At 41.9% G+C, this 22,607-nt stretch overlaps 1 protein-coding gene across 1 annotated transcript in view; it reads left to right on the top strand.

The window, feature by feature from the left end:
- Positions 1-3,532, top strand: part of LOC113219914 (zinc finger protein 486-like) — an 18,190-nt gene extending 14,658 nt beyond the window's left edge. Inside the window, exon 2 of the mRNA XM_026448204.2 lies at positions 2,397-3,532. Coding sequence (XP_026303989.1) covers positions 2,399-3,451 — 1,053 coding nt within the window. The 5' untranslated portion in view covers positions 2,397-2,398 and the 3' untranslated portion in view covers positions 3,452-3,532. The remainder of the gene's footprint in view (positions 1-2,396) is intronic.
- Positions 3,533-22,607: the final 19,075 nt, after the last annotated feature.

Raw genomic sequence — 22,607 nt, 5'->3', positions numbered from 1 at the left:
TTCAGTTATTTTTTGTATTTTTTATATCCACAATTTTTGGTTTTTTGATATTTTAGTATTTCTTTTTATTCTCATTTTTCTGATTTTTCAGTAGTTGTCTGGGTTTCTGTTTTTTTTTCTTATACAGAGTCTTTTTCTGTCACCAAGGCTGGAGTACAGTGGTGCGATCTCAGCCAGGCTGATCTTGAACTGCTGACCTCAAATGATCCACCCACCTCAGCCCCCTAAAGTGCTGGGTTTACAGGCATCAGCCATCGTGCCTGGCCTTTTTTATTTTATTTTTGAGACAGTGTTGCTCTGTTGCCCAGGCTGCAGTGCAGTGGTACAATCTCTACTCACTGCAACATTCCCCGCCCAGGTTCAAGCAATTCTCCTGTGTCAGCCTTTCAAGTGGCTGGGATTACAGGCACTTGCCACCATGCCCAGCTAATTTTTGTATTTTTAGTAGATACAGGGTTTCACCGTGTTGGCCAGGCTGGTCTCAAACTCCTGACCTCATGTGATTTTCCCACCTTGATCTCCCAGTATGTTGGGATTACAGGAATGAGCCTCCAACACTGGGCTGTTCAATTCATTTGGAATTTTAAAAATTACTTTATATACTTTTTATGGATGCTTTTGAAAATTTTATAATTTTTTTTTTGCTGGGCGCGGTGGCTCAAGCCTGTAATCCCAGCACTTTGGGAGGCCGAGACGGGCGGATCACGAGGTCAGGAGATCGAGACCATCCTGGCTAACATGGTGAAACCCCGTCTCTACTAAAAATACAAAAAACTAGCCGGGCGAGGTGGCGGGCGCCTGTAGTCCCAGCTACTCCAGAGGCTGAGGCAGGAAAATGGCATAAACCCGGGAGGCAGAGCTTGCAGTGAGCTGAGATCCGGCCACTGCACTCCAGTCCGGGCGACAGAGCGAGACTCCGCCTCAAAAAAAAGAAAAAAGAAAAAAGAAAATTTTATAATTTTTTTGATGGGGCCATGTTGTTTTAATATTTGGTATACATTACAATCTTTGATAGAGATTTGGAAATTAACAAAAAGCTACCTGTTACAATCTTTGTAATATAGCTTTGTCCTGGTGTAGTCTGAAATCAATTGTCTTGGCTAGAGATTCTGGGAATTTCTCAAACATGCTTTTAGGATGAATCTTGTCTAAAATTTTGTGTTTATTGTTTAGTTAAATCAGCTTATTTGTATTTCTTCTTAATAGTAATCACTTGCTACACCCATTCCCTGTTTGGGGTACCGCAGTTTCTCTGCTTCTCTATAATTTACCTTTAGAGGCAGCAAACTGTCATTCCAATGTATATCACCATTGTTTTCAGCATTTTGTGTCATGGGACACATTATCTGGTAGCTCCTAGAAGACAGAAATAAAGATGTATGTACCAATGTATATACATTGTTTTTTAAAAAGGAAACCAGGAGTTGGCACAATTTACATTTTTGTGTGTGTATATGAGACAGAGTTTCACTCTTACCCAGTCTGGAGTGCAGTGGCATGATCTTTGCTCACTACATTCTCTACCTCCACAGTTGAAACAATTCTCCTGCCTCAGCCTCCAAAGTAGCTAGGGATTACAGGTACCTGTTACCATGCCCGGCTATTTTTTTTGTATTTTAGTAGAGATGGAGTTTTACCATGTTGTTCAGGCTGGTCTCAAACTCCTGACCTCAGGTGATCCTCCTGCTTTGCCCTCCCAAATTGCTGGAATTACAGGCATGTGCCATTATGCCTTGTTGGCAATTTATTTTATTATTATTATTATTTTGAAACAGAGTCTCGCTCTATTGCCCAGGCCAGAGTGCAGTGGTGCAATCTTGGCTTACTGCAACCTCCGCCTCCTGGATTCAAGAAATTCTCATGCCTTGGTCTCCTGATTAGTTGGGATTACAGCTGCCAATGACCATGACTGGCTAACTTTTTGTAATTTTAGTAGAGATAGATTTCACCATCTTGGTCAGGCTGGCCTTGAACTCCTGACCTCAAGTGATTCACATCAGCCTCCCACAGTGCTGGTATTACAGACGTGAGCCACTGCACCAGGTTGGCAATTTACTTTTAAAGGCACAATGTTATGCTGGGGAGCAAGAAGAGCTGTTGCATATAAGTAACAGACTTTTCTTTATCTTCTTTGTGACTGTTTGCTTTATGCTCACCCGGGGCCTTTCACACACTTAACTCATTTAGAAATGTTTCACAAATGTATTTTGGGCAGTATGTTTTTGTTACATTTATATGTCCAGGAAGAAATTACAGCTTGAGGTATTTTGCTATGTCATCTTGCTTATGTAGTTTGTATATAACTATATAACTTATGTAGTTTATAAGTTATATTTGTAAAGTATATTTATCTGAGTCTATCAATTGAAGTAATGTGTTTTTATTGTTTCTTTCAGTTATGTGTTCTCATTTTGCCCAAGACCTTCGGCCAGAGCAAAGCATAAAAGATTCTTTCCAAAAAGTGATACTTAGAAAATTTGAAAAATGTGGACATGGCAATTTACAGTTTAAAAAAGGCTGTGAAAGCATGGATGAGTGTGAGGTACACAAAAGAGGTTATAGTGGACTTAACCAATGTTTGACAACTACCCAGAGCAAAATATTTCAATGTGGTAAATATGTGGAAGTGTTTCATCAGTTTTCAAATTCAAACAGACAAAAGAGAGGACATACTGGGAAAAAACCTTTCAAATATGTAGAATGTGGCAAAGCTTGTAAACAGTTCTCAACTCTTACTACACATAAGAAAATTCATACTGGAGGGAAACCCTACAAATGTGAAGAATGTGACAAAGCCTTTAGCCACTCTTGCAACCTTACTAGACATAAGAAAATTCATACTGAAGAGAAACCCTACAAATGTGAAGAATGTGGCAAAGCCTTTAAGCACTCCTATACCCTTACTACACATAAGATAATCCATACTGGAGAACAACCCTACAAATGTAAAGAATGTGGCAAAGCTTTTAACCATCCTGCAACTCTTTCTTCACATAAGAAAATTCATATTGGAGAGAAACCATACAAGTGTGATAAATGTGGCAAAGCCTTTATTTCACCCTCAATCCTTAGTAAACACGAGAAGATTCATACGGGAGAGAGACCATACAAGTGTGATAAATGTGACAAAGCCTTCACCCGTTCCTCACACCTTACTATGCATAAGATCATTCATACTGGAGAGAAGCCATACAAATGTGAAGAATGTGGCAAAGCTTTTACATGGTCTGCAGGTCTCCATAAACATAGGAGAACTCACACTGGAGAGAAACCCTACAAATGTGAAGAATGTGGCAAAGCCTATACTACGTCCTCAAATCTAATGGAACATAAGGCAACTCATACTGGAGAGCAACGTTACAAATGTAAAGAATGTGGCAAAGGTTTTAACTGGTCCTCAGACTTTAATAAACATAAGAAAATTCATATTGGACAGAAACCAAGAATGTGACAAAGCTTTATTTTATTATTGTTATTTATTTATTTTTGTTTGAGAGTGAATTTCGCTCTTGTTGCCCAGGCTGGAGTGCAGTGGTGCAATTTTGGCTCACCACAGCCTCCTCCACCTGGGTTCAAGCGACTCTCCTGCTTCAGCCTTCTTGAGTAGCTAGGATTATAGGCATGCGCCACCACACCTGGCTAATTTTGTATTTTTTTTTTTTTTTTTTTGAGACGGAGTCTTGCTCTGTCGCCCGGGGCTGGGGGCTGGAGTGCAGTGGCCGGATCTCAGCTCACTGCAAGCTCCGCCTCCCGGGTTTACCCCATTCTCCTGCCTCAGCCTCCGGAGTAGCTGGGACTACAGGCGCCCGCCACCTCGCCCGGCTAGTTTTTTTTTTTTTTTGTATTTTTAGTAGAGACGGGGTTTCACCGTGTTAGCCAGGATGGTCTCGATCTCCTGACCTCGTGATCCGCCCGTCTCAGCCTCCCAAAGTGCTGGGATTACAGGCTTGAGCCACCGCGCCCGGCTAATTTTGTATTTTTAGTAGAGATGGGGTTTCTCCATGTTGGTCAGGCTGGTCTCAAACTCCTAACCTCAGGTGGTCTGCCTGCTTTGGCCTCCCAAAGTGTTGGGATTACAGGCATGAGCCACTGTGCCTGGCCGACAAAACTTTTTAAGGAAGTTCTCAACCCTTACTACACATAATTGATACTGGACAGACACCCTACAAATGTGAAGAATGTGGCAAAGCCTATAACAAGTTCTCAGTTCTTTTATTTTTATTCATTTATTTATTTTTTGGGATGCAGTTTCACTCTTGTGACCCAGGCTGGAGTGCAATGGTATGATCTCAGCTTACTGTGACCTTGGCCTCCTGGGTTAAAGCCTTTCTCCTTCCTCAGCCTCCTGAGCAGCTGGCATTATAGGTGCCCACCACCATACCCAGCTTGTTTTTGTATTTTCAGTAGAGACAGGCTTTTGCCATATTTGCCAGACTGGTCTTGAACTCCTGACCTCAGGTGATCCACTCACCTCGGCTTCTAAAGTCCTGGGATGACAGGCATGAGCCTCAATTCCCAGCCACAAGTTCTCAATTCTTAAGAGACATGGTGATAATTCATGCTGAAGAGGAAATCTACAAACCTGAAAGATGCGACAGTACTTTTCCCAACACCTCCAACTTTTCTACGCATTAAAAAAAATTACACTCTGTGAAACCATAGAAATGTATGAAATGTGACAAAGCCTTTATATAGTTGCCACACTTTATTGTAGGTAAGCTAATTCATACTTCCAAAACACGCACAAGTATGAAGAATATGGCAAAACTTTTAATCAGTGCTTACACCGTATTTCACAGGAAAGCTATTATCCTTGAGAAAAATTGTACAAATATAAAGAATATTGAAAAGCCATTAATGCCCATCACATCTTACTCAATGTAAGATGGTTCATAGTTATTAAAAACAAAAAAGAAATTACTGTGAAAAAAATCTTTCAGAAAATATAAGCCTTTAAGGTGAAGAAGAGTATTGATTCTGAAGACAAGCATTACAAATATAAAGGGGTTTGTAGTACCTTTGCTTGTATTACAGATCTTATTGCATGCATTTTGTATTAGAAGGAAACCCTAAAGCGGTTGCCAAGCTTTGTTCAACATCGGGGAATGTATATTGAAGAAGATTCCTGCAAACGTAATGAATTTGGAAACACTCTTTATATAATTATTTGTGACCGGGCATGGTGGCTAATGCCTGTAATCCCAGCACTTTGGGAGGCTGAGGTGGGAGGATCCCCTGAGGTCGGGAGTTTGAGATCAGCCTGACCAACACAGAGAAACCCCATCTCTACTGAAAATATAAAATTAGTCATGCGTGGTGGCACATGCCTGTAATCCCAGCTACTCAGGAGGCTTGAACCTGGGAAGCAGAGGTTGAGAGTGGAGATCATTGCACTCCAGCCTGGGCAACAAGAGTGAAACTCCCTCTCCAAACAAACAAAAAAAATTATTTGTGTATAACTAGAAGTAGATTTTTAGAAGCATTGTAATTACATTAAAAGTATACTTGTTCCAGCCGGGCACGGTGGCTCACACCTGTAATCCCAGCACTTTGGGAGGCCGAGGCAGGTGGACCACGAGGTCAGGAGTTCAAGACCTGCCTGGCCAAGATGGTGAAATCCTATCTCTACCAAAAATACAAAAATTAGCTGGGCATGGTGATGGGCACCTATAATCCCAGCTAGTTGGGAGGCTGAGGCAGAGAACTGGAATTGCTTGAACCCAGGAGGCGGAGATTGCAGTGAGCCGAGGTCACACCATTGTCCAGCCTGGGTAACAGAGCAAGACTCCATCTCAAAAAATAAAAATAAAAAAAGTATACTTGCTTCCTTAAAAAAATTTTTCTGAAAAGTGAATAATGATGTAATCCAGCTTTCAAATTACTTTATGCTGTTATTTTATTCTTACTGTATTCATATGTGAAAGCATGTGTTCAATTTTTGCTGCATCAGATATATTAGCGATACTTTTTTATTAGTTGGGCATTTATGACCTTTTCTGTACAAGTAAGGACATTAAAATGTAAGATGCATGATGAAAATATAACTGGAGAGGCTCTTTGTAGTTAACGTATATTAAGTAATGTTAGATTATGAGTGAACTAAATTTAATTTGATGTTTTTTTACTATGTTAAGACTATTGTGCATTTAATGAAGCATTATTATGCCACTAACTAACCTATCCCACCTTACTCAAAGGTGTAAGTAAAAGATGGTAGCAATATACTATTTGGTACATAATAAAGTAAAGTCTCTACTAATCACTTTGCCAGTGGCTTTAAACAGCCAATGAATGTAAGAATATTGTTCCCATAGGTTAAACTTTTATTTTCAGGAGAAAAGAACAATTATTGGAACAAGACAAATTTTAATAAGGTGGTTAATAAAAAACTAAGCACCTCCAGAATGCTGAAAGCAAATCTATACTTTCTGCTTTGTCTTTTATTTATTAATGTAAAATTTTATGGCTTATGTGTCAAATATTTTTCAGAATCTGCCTATTAAATTATAGGCAGCTTTGTCTCCAGAAACAACACTCTTGAGTATAACAATAAAAGCCCTCTTCAAACAGAAAACAAATAATCATTGTTAACACTTATTTTAATGAAAATTCAACCAAAATCAAGTAATTGGATATATTTTTATTGTTCTATGTGTGTGTGAATGTATAAAATGGTGCATAAAGGAAAAATAACTTAAGCCAGAAAAAAAGATGTTAAATAAAAATATTTATAATGAATAAAACTGGAAATTAGTTAACTATTATTTGCAGGTGATATCTTTGTTTATGTAGATAACAAAAGCAGCAGAAAATTTTCAAGGAGTCTCTCTCTGTCGCCCAGGCTGGAGTGCAGTGATGCGATCTCAGCTAACTCCAAGTTCTGCCTCCTGGGTTCACTCCGTTCTCCTGCCTCAGCATCCCCAGTAGCTGGCACTACAGGCGTCTGCCACCATGCCCAGCTAAAATTTTTTTGTATTTTTTCTAGAGACGGGGTTTCACTGTGTTAGCCAGGATGGTTTCGATCTCCTGACCTCGTGATCTGCTCTCCTCAGTCTCCCAAACTGTTGGGATTACAGTCATGAGCCACGGCACCCAGCCGTGAGATGCTTTTTTTTTTTTTTTTGAGACGGAGTCTCTCTGTCGCCCAGGCTGGAGTGCAGTGGCCGCATCTCAGCTCACTGCAAGCTCCGCCTCCCGGGTTTACGCCATTCTCCTGCCTCAGCCTCCGGAGTAGCTGGGACTACAGGCGCCCGCCACCTTGCCCGGCTAATTTTTTTGCATTTTTAGTAGAGACGGGGTTTCACCGGGTTAGCCAGGATGGTCTCAATCTCCTGACCTCATGATCCGCCCGTCTGGGCCTCCCAAAGTGCTGGGATTACAGGCTTGAGCCACCGCGCCCGGCCGAGATGCTTTTAATAAATAAGCATTTAAAAGAAACTAGGGTTACTTGTTATGTTTAAAATATATGCTATTCTCACACAAAATGAAACTGCTGAAATCCAACTTGAGAAGCCAAGAATAGCCTTACATTGTTAAACACAGAAAATGTAAACTTACACTTTGCAGAATAGGGTTAGGCACTCTGACGTGAAAGAAAATATTAGGAAATAAACTATGTTATTCTTTAGATATAGGTGAAGAAAGATGAAAATTCTGTAATTCCTTCTTGCCTGCAGCAAACTTAAATTTATAAGTAACTATTTTGATAAATATAGAGTGCCTATTAATTATGTAATTCACGCATAACATGCAAATTCTAGCATATTGTCCTAAATACATAAATCTAAAATTACAGACAAATTTGAAATAGAAAATAGAAGGTGGCCGGGCGCGGTGGCTCAAGCCTGTAATCCCAGCACTTTGGGAGGCCGAGACGGGTGGATCACGAGGTCAGGAGATCGAGACTATCCTGGCTAACACGGTGAAACCCCGTCTCTACTAAAAATACAAAAAACTAGCCGGGCGAGGTGGCGGGCGCCTGTAGTCCCAGCTACTCCGGAGGCTGAGGCAGGAGAATGGCATAAACCCGGGAGGCGGAGCTTGCAGTGAGCTGAGATCCAGCCACTGCACTCCAGCTCCGGCGACAGAACAAGACTCCGTCTCAAAAAAAAAAAAAAAAAAAAAAAAAGAAAAGAAAATAGAAGGTATAGGGAGAGTGACATCAGTAAGATGAAAAGATTAAAAATGCCCTATTTTGATATCCCCTTACAGCAAAAAAAAAATCAGCCATCCCTGACAAAAATGCCTTTATTGGCTGGGCACGGTGGCTGATGCCCTTAATCCCAGCACTTTGGGAGGCTGAGATGGGCAGATCACGAGGTCAGGAGTTTGAGACCAGCATGGCAAACATGGTGAAACCCTGTCTCTACTAAAAATACAAAAAAAAAAAAAAAAAAAAAAAATAGATGGTTGTGGTGGCACACGACTATAATCCTAGCTCCTCAGGAGGCTGAGGCAGGAGAATTGCTTAAACCTGGGAGACAGAGGTTGCAGTGAGGTGAGATGGTGCCACTGCACTCCAGCCTGAAGGAGAGAGTTTCAGAGAAATAAATAAATGCCTTTATTAGAGAACCAGGCATTATGGCTCACACTTGTAATGACAGCTACATGGTACATTAATTTTTTTTTTTTTTTTTTTTTTGAGGCGGAGTCTCGCTCTGTCGCCCGGACTGGAGTGCAGTGGCCAGATCTCAGCTCACTGCAAGCTCCGCCTCCTGGGTTTACGCCATTCTCCTGCCTCAGCCTCCCGTGTAGCTGGGACTACAGGTGCCCGCCACCTCGCCTGGCTAGTTTTTGTATTTTTAGTATAGACGGGGTTTCACCGTGTTAGCCAGGATGGTCTCGATCTCCTGACCTCGTGATCCGCCCGTCTCGGCCTCCCAAAGTGCTGGGATTACAGGCTTGAGCCACCGCGCCCGGCCCATGGTACATTAATAATAGAGAACAGCTTCAGGCCAGGATTTCGAGATCAGCCTGGGTAATGTAGCAAGATGTCATCTCTAAAATAAGTGCCTCTGAGAGATTTGAGATCCAGGGAGGGAGTTGTGAAACTGTTAAAGCTTAAGGGTGAGAAGTGTTCTATTCAGAAGGCAGGCCCTCATTCAGATGGAAAACTACCTGAGCACTGTTGTTGGCTACTGACCAGGATAGGGTTCACCCAACTTGGTCCAACTAAGAATTCTGAACTTCCTCTGTAATCATCCGAAACTCCTCCCAGCCACAGTCTGGCAGAGGTCTTGCCCTTCCAAAGACCTGGAGGAAGGCACGTATTTATAGCCATGCAGGCAGGCCTGCAGACCTTGGCCTGTACAGGGGTCCCTGAAGTGGTTCAATTACTCAGTTTCTGCAGACCCAGCAGCCTTGTGACCAAGCTACAACCCCTCTTCACTACAAATTCAGAGGGCATCTCATCACCCTAAGGGCCCAACAAAAGATGATCTTTATCTTCTAAAATCAGTGTATGAAAACTTGAAGAGGTGTTTGCTCCATCAACTTCAGACACCAATACAAAGCTATATTGTGCCCATTGTCAATGCTTCTATTTTAATATAGCATTGGAAGTATGTGGCAGAAGAATTAGTCAAAAAATGTTTTTAAATCCATTGAAATTAAAGAAAAATGAGTAAAAAGTTGCTGTTTGCAGATTATTCAATTTTATATTTAAAAAACCATAAACAGTATATTAAAACCTGTCTAATAAATACACTCAGTAAATTAGCAAAATACAAAATTAACATACAAGTATAAGTATGGTTGCATTCACTTAAACTATCTGATAAAATAGAGAAACAGGCTGGGTGTGGCGGCTCATGGCTGGAATCCCAGCACTTTGGGAGGTCGAGGCGGGTGGATCATCTGAGGTCAGGAGTTTGAGACCCCAGCGTGGCCGACAAGGTGAAACTCTATCTCTACTAAAAATATGAAAATTAGCTGGACAAGGGGCCAGAGATTATAAGGGGCCTAGAACGGTCTTAAGAGGACCCAAGCCTCCATCTGGAGGGCCAAGACCCTCAGCTAATAAGCCCCCTAAGGAGTACAGGGGGGCAACGGGAGAGAATGCTAAGATTGAGAAGGGAGAAGGACAAGATAGATGTTACCAATGTGGAAAAAACACACCACTTCAAGAGGGAGGGTCCTGAACTAGAGAGAGAGAAAGTCTCACACTCGGGACTTTTGAGGAACAATAGGGAAGTCAGGGGCCCCACCTCTTTTATTTTGAGTCCCACCAGGAGCCCTTGATAAATTTGGAGGTGGAACCTAAATGTGAATTTATCACCTTTCTTGTCGATTCAGGGGCTTCACCCTCCTCTGTTTGTTTCGCTTCACCTGGTCTCACCTGCTCTTCAGAAGAACTTTCATTCTCTGGGGTAAAAGGAGGATTTAAGCAAAAAAATTTTAGAAAGCACAGAAGTCAGATATCAAGATTGATTTACCCATATTCAATTTTTATTAATTCCTGAAGCAGGAACTAATCTACTAGGAAGGGACTTAATGTTAAGGCTAGACACAGACCTTCCAGTGGGTCCTGAAGGAGTCCTCACTTCACTACACTCACTGCTGTGGATGAGAAATATATTCATCCTGATGTCTGGTCAAAGGAAGAAAATAGAGGGATGCTCCAAATCCCTCCAATACATGTCAAACTAAAAACTCCTGGGGAAATAGTAGGAGAAAGCAATACTCCATTCCTTTAGAGGGCAGAGTAAGGCTGAAGCCTGTGATTGAGGGTCTCGTTAAAGATGGGCTTCTTGAACCCTGTATGTCTCCTTACAATAAAGCCAATCCTGCCTGTCAAGAAATCAGATGAATCATATCAATTGGTGCAAGAACTTAGAGCTATTAAGCAAATAGTCCAGACCACTCACCCCGTTGTTCCCAACCCTTACACCATTCTTAGCAAAATTCCATATGATCATTGATGGTTTACAATGATGGATTTGAAGGATGCCTTCTGGGCATGCCCCTTGGCTTAGGATAGCTGAGATAATATTTGCTTTTGAGTGGGAAGACCTCTATTTGGGGCAGAGACAACAATATTGATGGACAGTCTTGCCCCAGGGTTTCACAGACTCCCCCAACCTGTTTGTTCAGATCCTAGAACAAGTACTAGAAAAAGTCACAGTCCCTAAACAAATAGATCTGCTTCAGTATGTGGATGATCTTCTCATATCTGGTAAAGTCGTAAAAGAAGTAGGTGACTACATACATTCTCAATCACTTGCAGTGTGAGGGGTTGCAGGTTTCAAAAGGGAAACTTCAGTATGTAGAACCTGAAGTTAAATACTTAGGCTACCTAATCAGTGCAGGTAAATGAAAAATAGGACCTGAAAGAGAATTGTTTCCCTACCCTTGCCTCAAACTAAACAAGAACTCAGGACATTTTTAGGACTAATTGGATATTGTCATTGATGGATTTGACTCATATGCATGAAACAGTAAACTGTTTTTTTTTTTTTTTTTTTTTTTTTTTTTTTTTTTTTTGAGACAGAGTCTCGCTCTTTCACCCAGGCTTGAGTGCAGTGAGGCGATCTTGGCTTACTGTAAGCTCCGCCTCCTGGGTTCAGGCCATTCTCCTGCCTCAGCATCCCGAGTAGCTGGGACTACAGATGCCCGCCACCACGCCTGGCTAATTTTTTGTATTTTTTAGTAGAGACGGGGTTTCACTGTGTTAGCTAGGATGGTCTTGATCTCCTGACCTCGTGATCTGTCTGCCTCAGCCTCCCAAAGTGCTGGGATTACAGGCATGAGCCACCGCGCCCGGCTGAAACAGTAAACTTCTATGAGAAACTTGCCCAGTGGAAGCCTGATAATTTCTTGTGGACTTCCCAGGAAATCCAGCAAATTGAGGAATTAAAAAGGATGCTCATAGCCACCCCGTTCTAGCTCTACCCTCCCTAGAAAAGTCATTTCACCTTTTCATTAATGTAAATAATGGAGTAACCCTAGGAACTCTCACCCAAGAACATGGAGGCCGCCAACAGTCCATGGCCTTCTTGTCAAAGGTCTTAGATCCAGTCACTTGTAGGTGGCCCCAGTGTATCCAATTCATTGCAGCTATAGCAGTATTAGTCAAAGAAAGCAGGAAGGTAACCTTTGGAGGAAATTAACAGTAAGCGTGCCCCACTGAGTTAGAACTATATTAAATCAGAAAGCAGGGCGGTGGATCACTGACTCAAGAATTTTAAAATGTGAGGCTATCTTACTGGAAAAAGATGATTTAATACTAATTGAGAACATCATACCTAGATTTAGACTAATAGAAAATATTAGTCTACTACTACTGATAATTCACTTAATCCAGCAATATTTTTTTAACAGGGGATCCAAACTTAAAACAAGAGCTCGTATGTTTAGATCTGATTGACTACCATACAGAAGTTCTACCAGACTTAGGATAAACTCCCTTCAAAACAGGGTGGCACTTATTCATAGATGGTCCTCTGAGGTGATTGAAAGGAAAAGACACAGTGAGTATTCAGTGATTGATGGAGAGACGTTTGAAGAAGTAGAATCAGGAAGGCTGCCTAATAATTGGTCTGCTCAAACCTGTCAACTGTTTGCACTCAGCCAAGCCTTAGGACATTTACAAAGCCAAGAAGGAACTATCTACACTGGCTGTAAGTGTGCCTTTGGGGTGGCACACACATTTGGGAAAATTTGGATGAAGAGGGGTCTCATCAATAGTAGAGGCCAAAATTTAGTTCATAGAGAGCTGATTGCTCATCTCCTCAACAATCTTCAATTGCCAGAAGAGATAGCTATTGTGCATGTAGCAGGGCACCAAAGGGACTTGTCTTTCACAAGTCAGGGAAATAATCTTGCAGATCAGATAGCAAAACAAGCCGCTATTTCCTCCGAAATGCCGGTTTTTCATTTAACTCCATGCCTTCCTTCTCCTACTGCAACCCCCATTTTCTCTTCCATTGAAAAAGAGAGGTTAAAAAAAACAGGAGCTAAAGAGAATGCGGAAGGGAATATTACCAGATCAAAGGGAAATGTTATCAAAACCTCTCATGAGGGAGGTCTTGTCTCAATTACATCAGGGGACCCACTGGGGATGCCACGCAATGTGCGATGCAGTTCTCCAGGTTTATCGGTGTATAGGAATTTACACCCTGGCCAAAGAAGTTATAGACAGTTACTTAATATGTAAAAAAACTAATAAGCAGGTTCCAAGGAAATCACCCCTTGGAGGAAGAAATCCAGGGCTGAGACCATTTCAAAGTGTTCAGATGGATTACACTGAAATGCCTCCAATTTGGTCATTTAAAATGCTTATTAGTAATAATAGACCACGTTACCCACTGGGTAGAGGCAATCCCATTCTCAAGTGCAATCACTGGTAAAATAGTGAAAGCATTAATTGAGAACATTGTACCCAGATTTAAACTAATAGAAAATACGGCTGGGCGCGGTGGCTCAAGCCTGTAATCCCAGCACTTTGGGAGGCCGAGACGGGTGGATCACGAGGTCAGGAGTTCGAGACCATCCTGGCTAACACGGTGAAACCCCATCTCTACTAAAAAATACAAAAAACTAGCCGGGCGAGGTGGCGGGCGCCTGTAGTCCCAGCTACTCAGGAGGCTGAGGCAGGAGAATGGCGTAAACCCGGGAGGCGGAGCTTGCAGTGAGCTGAGATCCGGCCACTGCACTCCAGCCTGGGCCACAGAGCGAGACTCCGTCTCAAAAAAAAAATAAAATAAAAAATAAACTAATAGAAAATATTGATTCAGATAATGGAACCCATTTCACTGCTCATGTCATTAAGAAGTTAGCCCAAGTACTAGATATAAATTGGGAATACTCTACCCCTTGGCATCCACTCTCCTCAGGAAGACTAGAGCGGATGAATCAGATTGTAAAAGACCACTTAACTAAGTTTGCTTTAGAAACTCGACTGCCATGGACTAAATGTCTTCCTATTGCTTTGTTAAGAATTTGGATTGCTCCTCAGAGAGATACTGGTCTCTCCCCTTATGAAATGCTCTATGGATTGCCCTACTTACACTCCACTGCTGACATCCCTATGTTTGAAACAAAAGATCAGTTCCTCAAAAATTATATACTTGGTCTATCTTCTACCTTCTCTTCCCTTAAGACTAAAGACCTCCTAGCACAGGCGCCACCCCTGGAGTTTCCAGCACATCAGCATCAGCCCGGAGACCACGTTCTTATCAAAGGGTGGAAGGAAGGGAAGCTGGAACCAGCCTGGGGTGGAAGGAAGGGAAGCTGGAACCAGCCTGGGAAGGACCCTACCTAGTGCTCCTAATCACTGAGACTGCAGTCCGGACAACGGAAAGAGGATGGACTCATCACACCCAAGTCAAGACAGCGCTGCCACCTCCAGAATCATGGACTGTCACTCCAGGCCCTACCCCCACCAAACTAACTGTAAAAAGAGCTTAATAATCACTTGCTTACTCTCTTTTTTCTTTTCAACAGAAGGTCATCTTGTCATCAAGGTAACTCAGGCTAGTCATCTCTTTTTGTTGTTTTTTTTTTCTTGAGATGGAATCTCGCTCTGTCACCCAGGCTGGAGTGCAGTGGCGCAATCTCGGCTCACTGCAAGCTCCGCCTCCCAGGTTCAGGCCACTCTCCTGCCTCAGCCTCCTTAGTAGCTGGTACTACAGGTGCCCACTGCCATGCCCGTCTAATTTTTTGTATTTTTAGTAGAGACGGGGTTTCACCGTGTTAGCCAGGATGGTCTCAATCTCCTGACCTCGTGATACACCTGCCTCGGCCTCCCGAAGTGCTGGGATTACAGGCATGAGCCACCGCTCCCAGCCCAGGCTAGTCATCTTTTAACCCTTCAATTCAATGCCTGTTCAGTCATCCCCTGTGGAGACCAGCAAGCCCAAAGGAAGCTATCCCATGTTGATAAGTATCTATGTCCATACCACAAACAATCAAGCAAGTATAAGTATGGAGCCTTAAAAAGTCCCTGTGGCGACTGGGCAGATGTTTGGTGGACTGCTAAGTACAAAGGGTGGACAGCCAAGCCCCTGCTTCAAATAAGTTACGGGGACTAAAACAAAAACTCCAACTAGTCCCACCCCATCAAATTGTAAGCCATTACACTGTAACCCCGTGTTGCTAATTATAAATAATCCCCGGACAATGGCCCAAGAGCCCTCTATATTCGAATGGTATGGGTTAGGAGCAGACGTTGAAGGACAGAACCCTAAAGGAATCTTCTCCCTGAGGTTAGTCAAAACACTGGTTAACAATAATAAAGGAGTTCAGACTCAAAGTCTGGGACACACGCGGAACCCAACGCTCTTCCCAAGTATAGCAAGTCCAACATCCTCCTCCCATCTCCAAAATGACCCAACCAAGGAAAAGGTTGTGGTGGTAGAAAACTTAAGGCAAACGATAGCTTTAGAGACAGGATATCAAGATGCAAATGCCTGGCTGGAATGGATTAAATATTCCGTCAGCACTTTAAACAAAAGTGTATGTTACCCTTGTGCGCAGGGTAGACCCGAGGCCCAGATTGCCCCTTTCCACTTCGATGGTCTTCCAGCTGATTGGGCATGAGTTGTATGGTAGCTCTCTTCCAAAACCCCTCAGCCTGGGACAACAAATCCTGCCAAGTTCTTTCTCTGCTGTTCCCCGAAGTTAAACACCCTGCAGGTCAGCCCCCGAGGGCCATTCAGCGTCCATCTCCCAATGCCAATTTTCCTTCGTGTCTCTAACGACAGGGAGAGAACTTGGCATTCCTGGGAGCCTTAATGGGGTGCGGTGACCTTAAGCCCTTCCAAAAGCTTACCCATCAGTCTGTCCTTAGCCATCCTTGAGTGGATGTTTGGGGTACTTTGGTGGACCAATACTGGACACTCTGCCAAGTAACTGGAGTGGAATTTGTGCTCTAATTCAATTGGCCATCCCTTTCACCCTGGCATTTCATCAACCAGAAAGGGTAGAAACCAAACATCATTAAACAAGAGAGGCCCCTCCATGGGTCCTTCGATTCTCATATTTATACAGATTCCATTGGGGTCCCAAGAGGAGTGTCAAATGGATTTAAGGTCTGAAACCAAATAGCTGCCGGATTTGAATCTATGTTCTTCTTGTGGTTAGCTGTAAATAAAAAATATGGATTGGATAAATTACATTTATTACAATCAGCAATGATTTATCAATTATTTTAGAGATGCTATTAAAAGAATAGCTGAACAATTAGGACCCATCAGTCAAATGGCCTGGGAAAATAGACAGATATGATACTACCAAAAGAAGGTGGAGTTTGTGTCATGATCAGGACTCAGTGCTGTACTTATATCCCTAATAACACTGCTCCCAGCAGGACCATAAGTAAAGAATTGCAGGGTCTTGCTGCCCTATCAAATGAGCTAGCCAAAAATTCTGGACTAAATTATCCCTTCACAAATTTCATGTGAAATTGTTTCAGTAGATGGAAGGGACTTATGTCCTAATAACACTGCTCCTACACTGTGCCCGAGGATTAATGAAAAAAACTTATTGAAATAACTCTCACTAAAATCTCTTATGATCCTCCTCCCCCAATTCAAATAGGCTTTTCCTTCTAGAAGACCAAGTAGAACGACGGAGCCAAATTATGCTAGAAATATTTGAAAAGAAATATTTGTGGGATATGATGAGGTTTCTCTTTAAATAATCTGATCAATCTTTTATTCGTTAATTCATAGCACCCCCTTTTTCTAATTTTTTCCCTTTTTGCCTTTGTTAGATATCCAGGCACTTAAGGGGGCCAGCCCTTCCAGACCTGCGAGTGTTTCTCGTCAGGTGGGACAAGAGACTGAGACAATAAATAAGACATAGAGAAAAAGTATAGAGAAAGAACAGTGGGCCGAGGGGACCGGCGCTCAGCATATGGCGGTCCTGCACCTGCACTGGTCTCTGAGTTCCCTCCGTATTTATTGATCACTATCTTTACCATCTTGGTGAGGGGGATGTGGCAGGACTATAGGGTAATGGTGGGGAGAGGGTCAGCAGGAAAACATGTGAGCAAAGCTGTGTCAAAAATAAGTTTAAGGAAAGGTGCTGTGCCTCGATGTGCACATAGGCCAGATTTATGTCTGCCTTTACACAAACATCTTAGTGCAGTAAAGAGCAGTATTGCCGCCAGCATGTCTCACCTCCAGTCATAAGGCGGTTTTCTCCTATCTCAGTAAATAGAATGCATGATGGGGTATTGCAGGGAGACATTCCATTCCCAGGGATGAGCAGGAGACAGATGCCTTCCTCTTATCTCAACTGCAAAGAGGCCTTCCTCTTTCACTAATCCTCCTCAGCACAGACCCTTTATGGGTGTTGGGCTGGGGGATGGTCAGGTCTTTCCCTTCCTACAAGGCCATATCTCAGGCTATCACCTTGGGAGAAACCTTGGGCAGTACCCAGGCTTTCTTGAGCAGAGGTCCCTGTGGCCTTCCGCAGTGCATTGTGTCCCTGGGTACTTAAGACTGGAGAATGGCGATGACTTTTACCAAGCATACTGCCTGCAAACACATTTTTAACAGAACACATCCTGCACAGCCTTAAATCCATTAAACCTTGAGTCAACACAGCACATATTTCTGCAGGCACAGGGTTGGGGCTAGGGTTACAGATTAACAGCATCTCAAGGCAGAAGAATTTTTCTTAGTATAGAACAAAATGGAGTTCCTTATGTCTACTTGTTTCTACATAGATGCAGTAACATTCTGACCTCTCTTTCTTTCCCCCACAGGCACACCACAGTACGTTATCAGTACCAGCTCACATTCCTTTCCTTATTTGGAAAGAGAACTAACTTTCTAGCTCATTACAGAGACCCCTTCCTCTCCACTTTCTTTTACATGCCTAACTTATCTAATTAAAAAAAAAATCAAATGTTTAGCCAACCGGGATTAGTTTAGATTGTATAACCCAACCCTGGCCAATGGGGAAAGGGTACAGGGACAGGACTTGCATCAGGAATGAAGACTCTTTTTTTCAGATATGCCTTTTTGTTCAGGTGAGCTCTCATGGCAACTGACCAAGGAGGCACCCCTCTGGGCAGAAGTAAAATTGCTTTGACAAGAATCATTTTTTCGAGTGTTCAATTTCCTTAGGATTTTGAGCATTATCCCTAATACCCTTCAGGGTATATTATGAATTATGTATTAACGTTTTCCTTACCGAGAAAGACCAGGTGTCTGTAGTTCTCTAACATCACATCCCTATATAAATTCCACGGTGCAGTGTCCAGGCAATGCCACTCCTCCAGAGAGAATTCTGTGGCCACATCTCTAAATTGCGATGGTTCCTGAAACACACACACACACACACACACACACACATTTTTACCAAGTTGCCATTGGTGGAATTTTTAATTTGATTTAAGGTGAAATTAGACAGTAAAGGTAAATGATTCTGACTTACAGGACTGACTAAAATTATCCAATAAAATAATTTTCAACACAGAAATATTCTCTAATATATTCTCTAAGAAAAAAAGAGCAGCATAACATACACAACATCAGTTCATATATTTTTCCATATATTGAAGTATAAAATTAAGGGCATGAACATGAACGTGCATTTTTGAGTGCTATATTTACATCATACAGAATGAGTTGTGAATATTTTTCAGATGGAAATGACATGTTGAATTAGAAGGTACCTCTCAAATTTTGTTTTGTTTTGAGATGGAATTTCCATCTAGTTGCCCAGGCTGAAGTGTAGTGATGCCATCTTGGCTCACCGCAACCTCCGACTCCTGGGTTCAAGCAAATCTCCTGTCATAGCCTCCCAAGTAGCTGAGATTACAGGCTTGCACCACCATCCTCGGATAATTTTGTGTTTTTAGTAGGGACGGGGTTTTTTCTATGTTGGCCAGGCTGGTCTCGAACTCCCGAACCCACGTGATCTGCCCGCCTCGGCCTCCCAAAGTGCTGGGATTACAGGCATGAACCACTGCACTTAGCCAATTTTTTAAATTTCTAAGAAGCTCACCAGTAATGCCAGTGTTTTTGGCCCAAGAAGGATATGTTGTCAAACATCCAATAAGTGGAAGAGCCTGTGTTTTTCCCAGATTTTTTAGCCTGTAAGCAAAGATAATAGCCTTCATTTTCCAAAGAGAAATATGTAGAAAAAAATAAGAAAAAAGAACAGCTGCCAGATTAAATGTGATGGTTTATGCGCATCAGTTGCATAAAGATACTTAATAATGAAGAGAAAAATAATTAACTCTATAGTGAAAAAAATCTGTCAGAGAGCTATTCCACCAAGTGAATCATTAACCATTAACTGCATGAGGACAAATTTTTATGATGTGCTAATGCACACAGGAGAACACAGCATCACTGTTAAAATATTCTTCCCAAAAAACCTAAATTATAGTCTGAATTTAACAATAAAGAAACATTAGTTTTATGCAAACTTCAACATCCAGATAACTCCTATGTTCTGTAATTTTTAGCAGTAATTTTAAGTAGGCTTCATTTAGCACCCTAGAAAACAGGTATCTCCTAATAAGTTTTTTCAGAACATTCTGGGTAATTAATGTCATCCCATTTTAATAAGAATTTTCTTAATCCTGTTCTGCATAGAGCTAATGGAACACACAGATGGAGCCTCAACATCACATGTTCTCCATCTTTACTAAGGACCACAGTTTTTCCCAACAGAAACCTTGAATATCCACATCTTTCCATGTTCAACAGCCACAAAAAGAACATTTTTAATATTGTGGATCGTAAATCCTTGCTGGGAATCCTGTGTGACATATAAGAAGCTATGACATAGAGAATGCAGAGTTGGCTCTGGAATACAGAAAAGAAATATTTTTCAGAGACCCTTGACTATCATAAGAATTTTAACAAGTAGTTAAATCAAACTTATTAGGGAGGAAAAAATACATGTAGAAAAGTAAAGGTTTGCAAGTACTAAACACAAGGCAGTCCAGGAGGCAGAGTGGACACAGCGCTTCATCTGAGACATATTTACCTGAAGAAAAGCCTTTTTTTCCATCTCCTACTTCTCTGGAATTCCTTCTCAGATGAGATTTTTCTGGACAAATTACACCTGCATCTGAAGGATATGCCTTGAAAGGTGTCAGTACCACATGTTCACCTGCTAGCATGACATCAACTGGCAGAAAAAGACAGACAGAGTCCACCCATTCCTGTCCTTTGAAACAGAAGAGGTGGCCGGGCGCGGTGGCTCAAGCCTGTAATCCCAGCACTTTGGGAGGCCGAGACGGGCGGATCACGAGGTCAGGAGATCGAGACCATCCTGCCTAACACGGTGAAACCCCGTCTCTACTAAAAAATACAAAAAACTAGCCAGGCGAGGTGGCGGGCTCCTGTAGTCCTAGCTACATGGGAGGCTGAGGCAGGAGAATGGCGTGAACCCGGGAGGCGGAGCTTGCAGTGAGCTGAGATCTGGCCACTGCACTCCAGCCTGGGCAACAGAGCGAGACTCCGTCTCAAAAAAAAAAAAAACAGAAGAGGTTCAGAAACAATGAGATGCTCCATGAAGATGAAAATATAAGTTTCTCCTTTTCTGTCCTCTGGTGCCCTCCCCTGCCACAGACACTAGCAATTTCTGCTACAGTAAAGGAAATATGTGCCACACTGACCTGTCCCTACTGAACCCAAATAGAACCAGCCCTGTGACCACCCTTCAGTCCAAAGGTGGAACTTAACTCTCATGAGTGTATTTTGAAGCCCTCATACCTGATTCTGGCCTCACCTTACAGTCACATGAGGCCCTTCATTAAAACATGATAGATGCTTCCATCGAGAATGATAAACAGAAGCTGTGGGGAGGGCACAAGAGATTTCTGCAAAATTGGCCATGTGATCCTAATGAGAAGTCTGGGCTGATCACCACTAAGCTAAGCATTGCTTCTCAAGCTTTAACAAGCTTATAAATCACTGGTAATTTTGGCCCCACTTTATGGAATGTGATTCTGCAGGTTTCAAAAGGGTCCATGAATGTTTTAAACAAGTCCCTTGTCAATGCTGATGTTTCTTCCCCTCGGTGCATTATGAACATTAGAGAAAGTAGTCACAGCACAGGGTCCCTTACACTTAGCACTCTTGTCACAACCAAATACATCTGGTACAAATAAAGGCAACTCATCTCCATCCTAAAGTTTTATATTCTTTGCTGGCTCTTTAAAGTTTACAGAGGAAACAAAAGGCAGCAATGTCTGAATAAGTTTGTATTTAAAAAACAACATGTAAACATGTACTAATGCAATGTTTATTAAGCAGGTACTACTACAGGCTGAAGAGTAAGATACAAAGCACTGTGCTGGCCATCGCACATTATGCAATTTAATTCTCATAACACCCTGGGAGCTGGTACTGAGGGTTTAATAATTTTTAGGATTTAGATAAAGGGCCCAGCATTTTTATTTCTTCTGTTTGTCTGTCATCAAATGTAAATAATAAAGCTAAATATAGAGAGATGAAAGAGATATAGAGTTTACTGTAGCTTAGAGAAAATTTTATTCTGTTTATGTTTACTTTTTTGTGACTTATGGAGCAACTACTAGACCTGCAGGTATAGAAAACAAGTTGCTAAAGAGAATGTCTCTGCAACCACTGGTTTTAATAGAAAATTTAAAAACTAAGACTCTACAATACATATTTTATTTTTCCCATCTATCTGCTTTTCGGTTTCAGGAAATTGTGAGCACCAGCTCTAGAAAAAGGCAGAAGGATTCACCAGCCAAAACTCTGATATCTTCTAATCAGTTCTGTGAGGCAAGACTCCAGGGTAGGGTCAGACCTAAATAAGGCCTCCAAAAAGGGTGCATCTGAACAGGTCTGGGACAAGGTGAGAACCCTATAGAATTCTGTTCTCTATACCACTGGGGTACTAACAGTTTTGTTTTTTGTAAGCTTACCTGAAAGAAACTTAAATCACAGAGTTTCTGTAATTTTAATCTCTTCTAGCTACTGCTCTGTCAAATGTATACTATATACTAATATGCAATTTAAACAAATCCCTTCAGGTTTTGTAGTGTAATTTTATTAGAAAATAAATACCATGCACTTAACAACATAAAAGAAACACATTTTATATGGCCAGGTGCGGTGGCTCACGCCTGTAATCCCAGCACTTTGGGTGGCCAAGGCAGGTAGAACACAAGGTCAGGAGTTTGAGACCAGCCTGACGAAGATGGTGAAACCTCGCCTCCACTAAAAATACAAAAATTAGTCAGGTGCAGTAGCAGGAGCCTGTAATACTAGCTACTCAAGGGGCTGAGGCAGGAGAATCGCTTGAACCTGGGTGGCAGAGGTTGCAGTGAGAAAAGATTGCACCACTGCACTCCAGCCTTGGTGACAGAGTAAGACTCCATCTCAAAAATAAAAAAGAAATTATAATAACAATTTTTCTGTTCATAAATATCCCTTTAGGTATAGACATGAGAAGTCAGAACAATATAAAGAAATAGCCTAAATAAAGCCTAAGATTTTGGGCATATCTAATTATTGTACCAACCATATGATGCATAATTCAATTATTTACCCAGTTGCTAGTCTAGACTAAAAGTTTCTGGATTGTAAGAACCACGACTGCTTCATGGCTTTTTTTTTTTTTTAATGACCATATGAAATGGAAGCAACTAGTTTATCTATTTGAGTCTC

The sequence above is a fragment of the Piliocolobus tephrosceles genome, chromosome 21 (assembly GCF_002776525.5).
Source record: "Piliocolobus tephrosceles isolate RC106 chromosome 21, ASM277652v3, whole genome shotgun sequence".
Taxonomy (NCBI): Eukaryota; Metazoa; Chordata; class Mammalia; order Primates; family Cercopithecidae; genus Piliocolobus; species Piliocolobus tephrosceles.
Note: the sequence above shows the minus strand (reverse complement) of the source record. Positions and strands in the feature narration are given on the sequence as shown.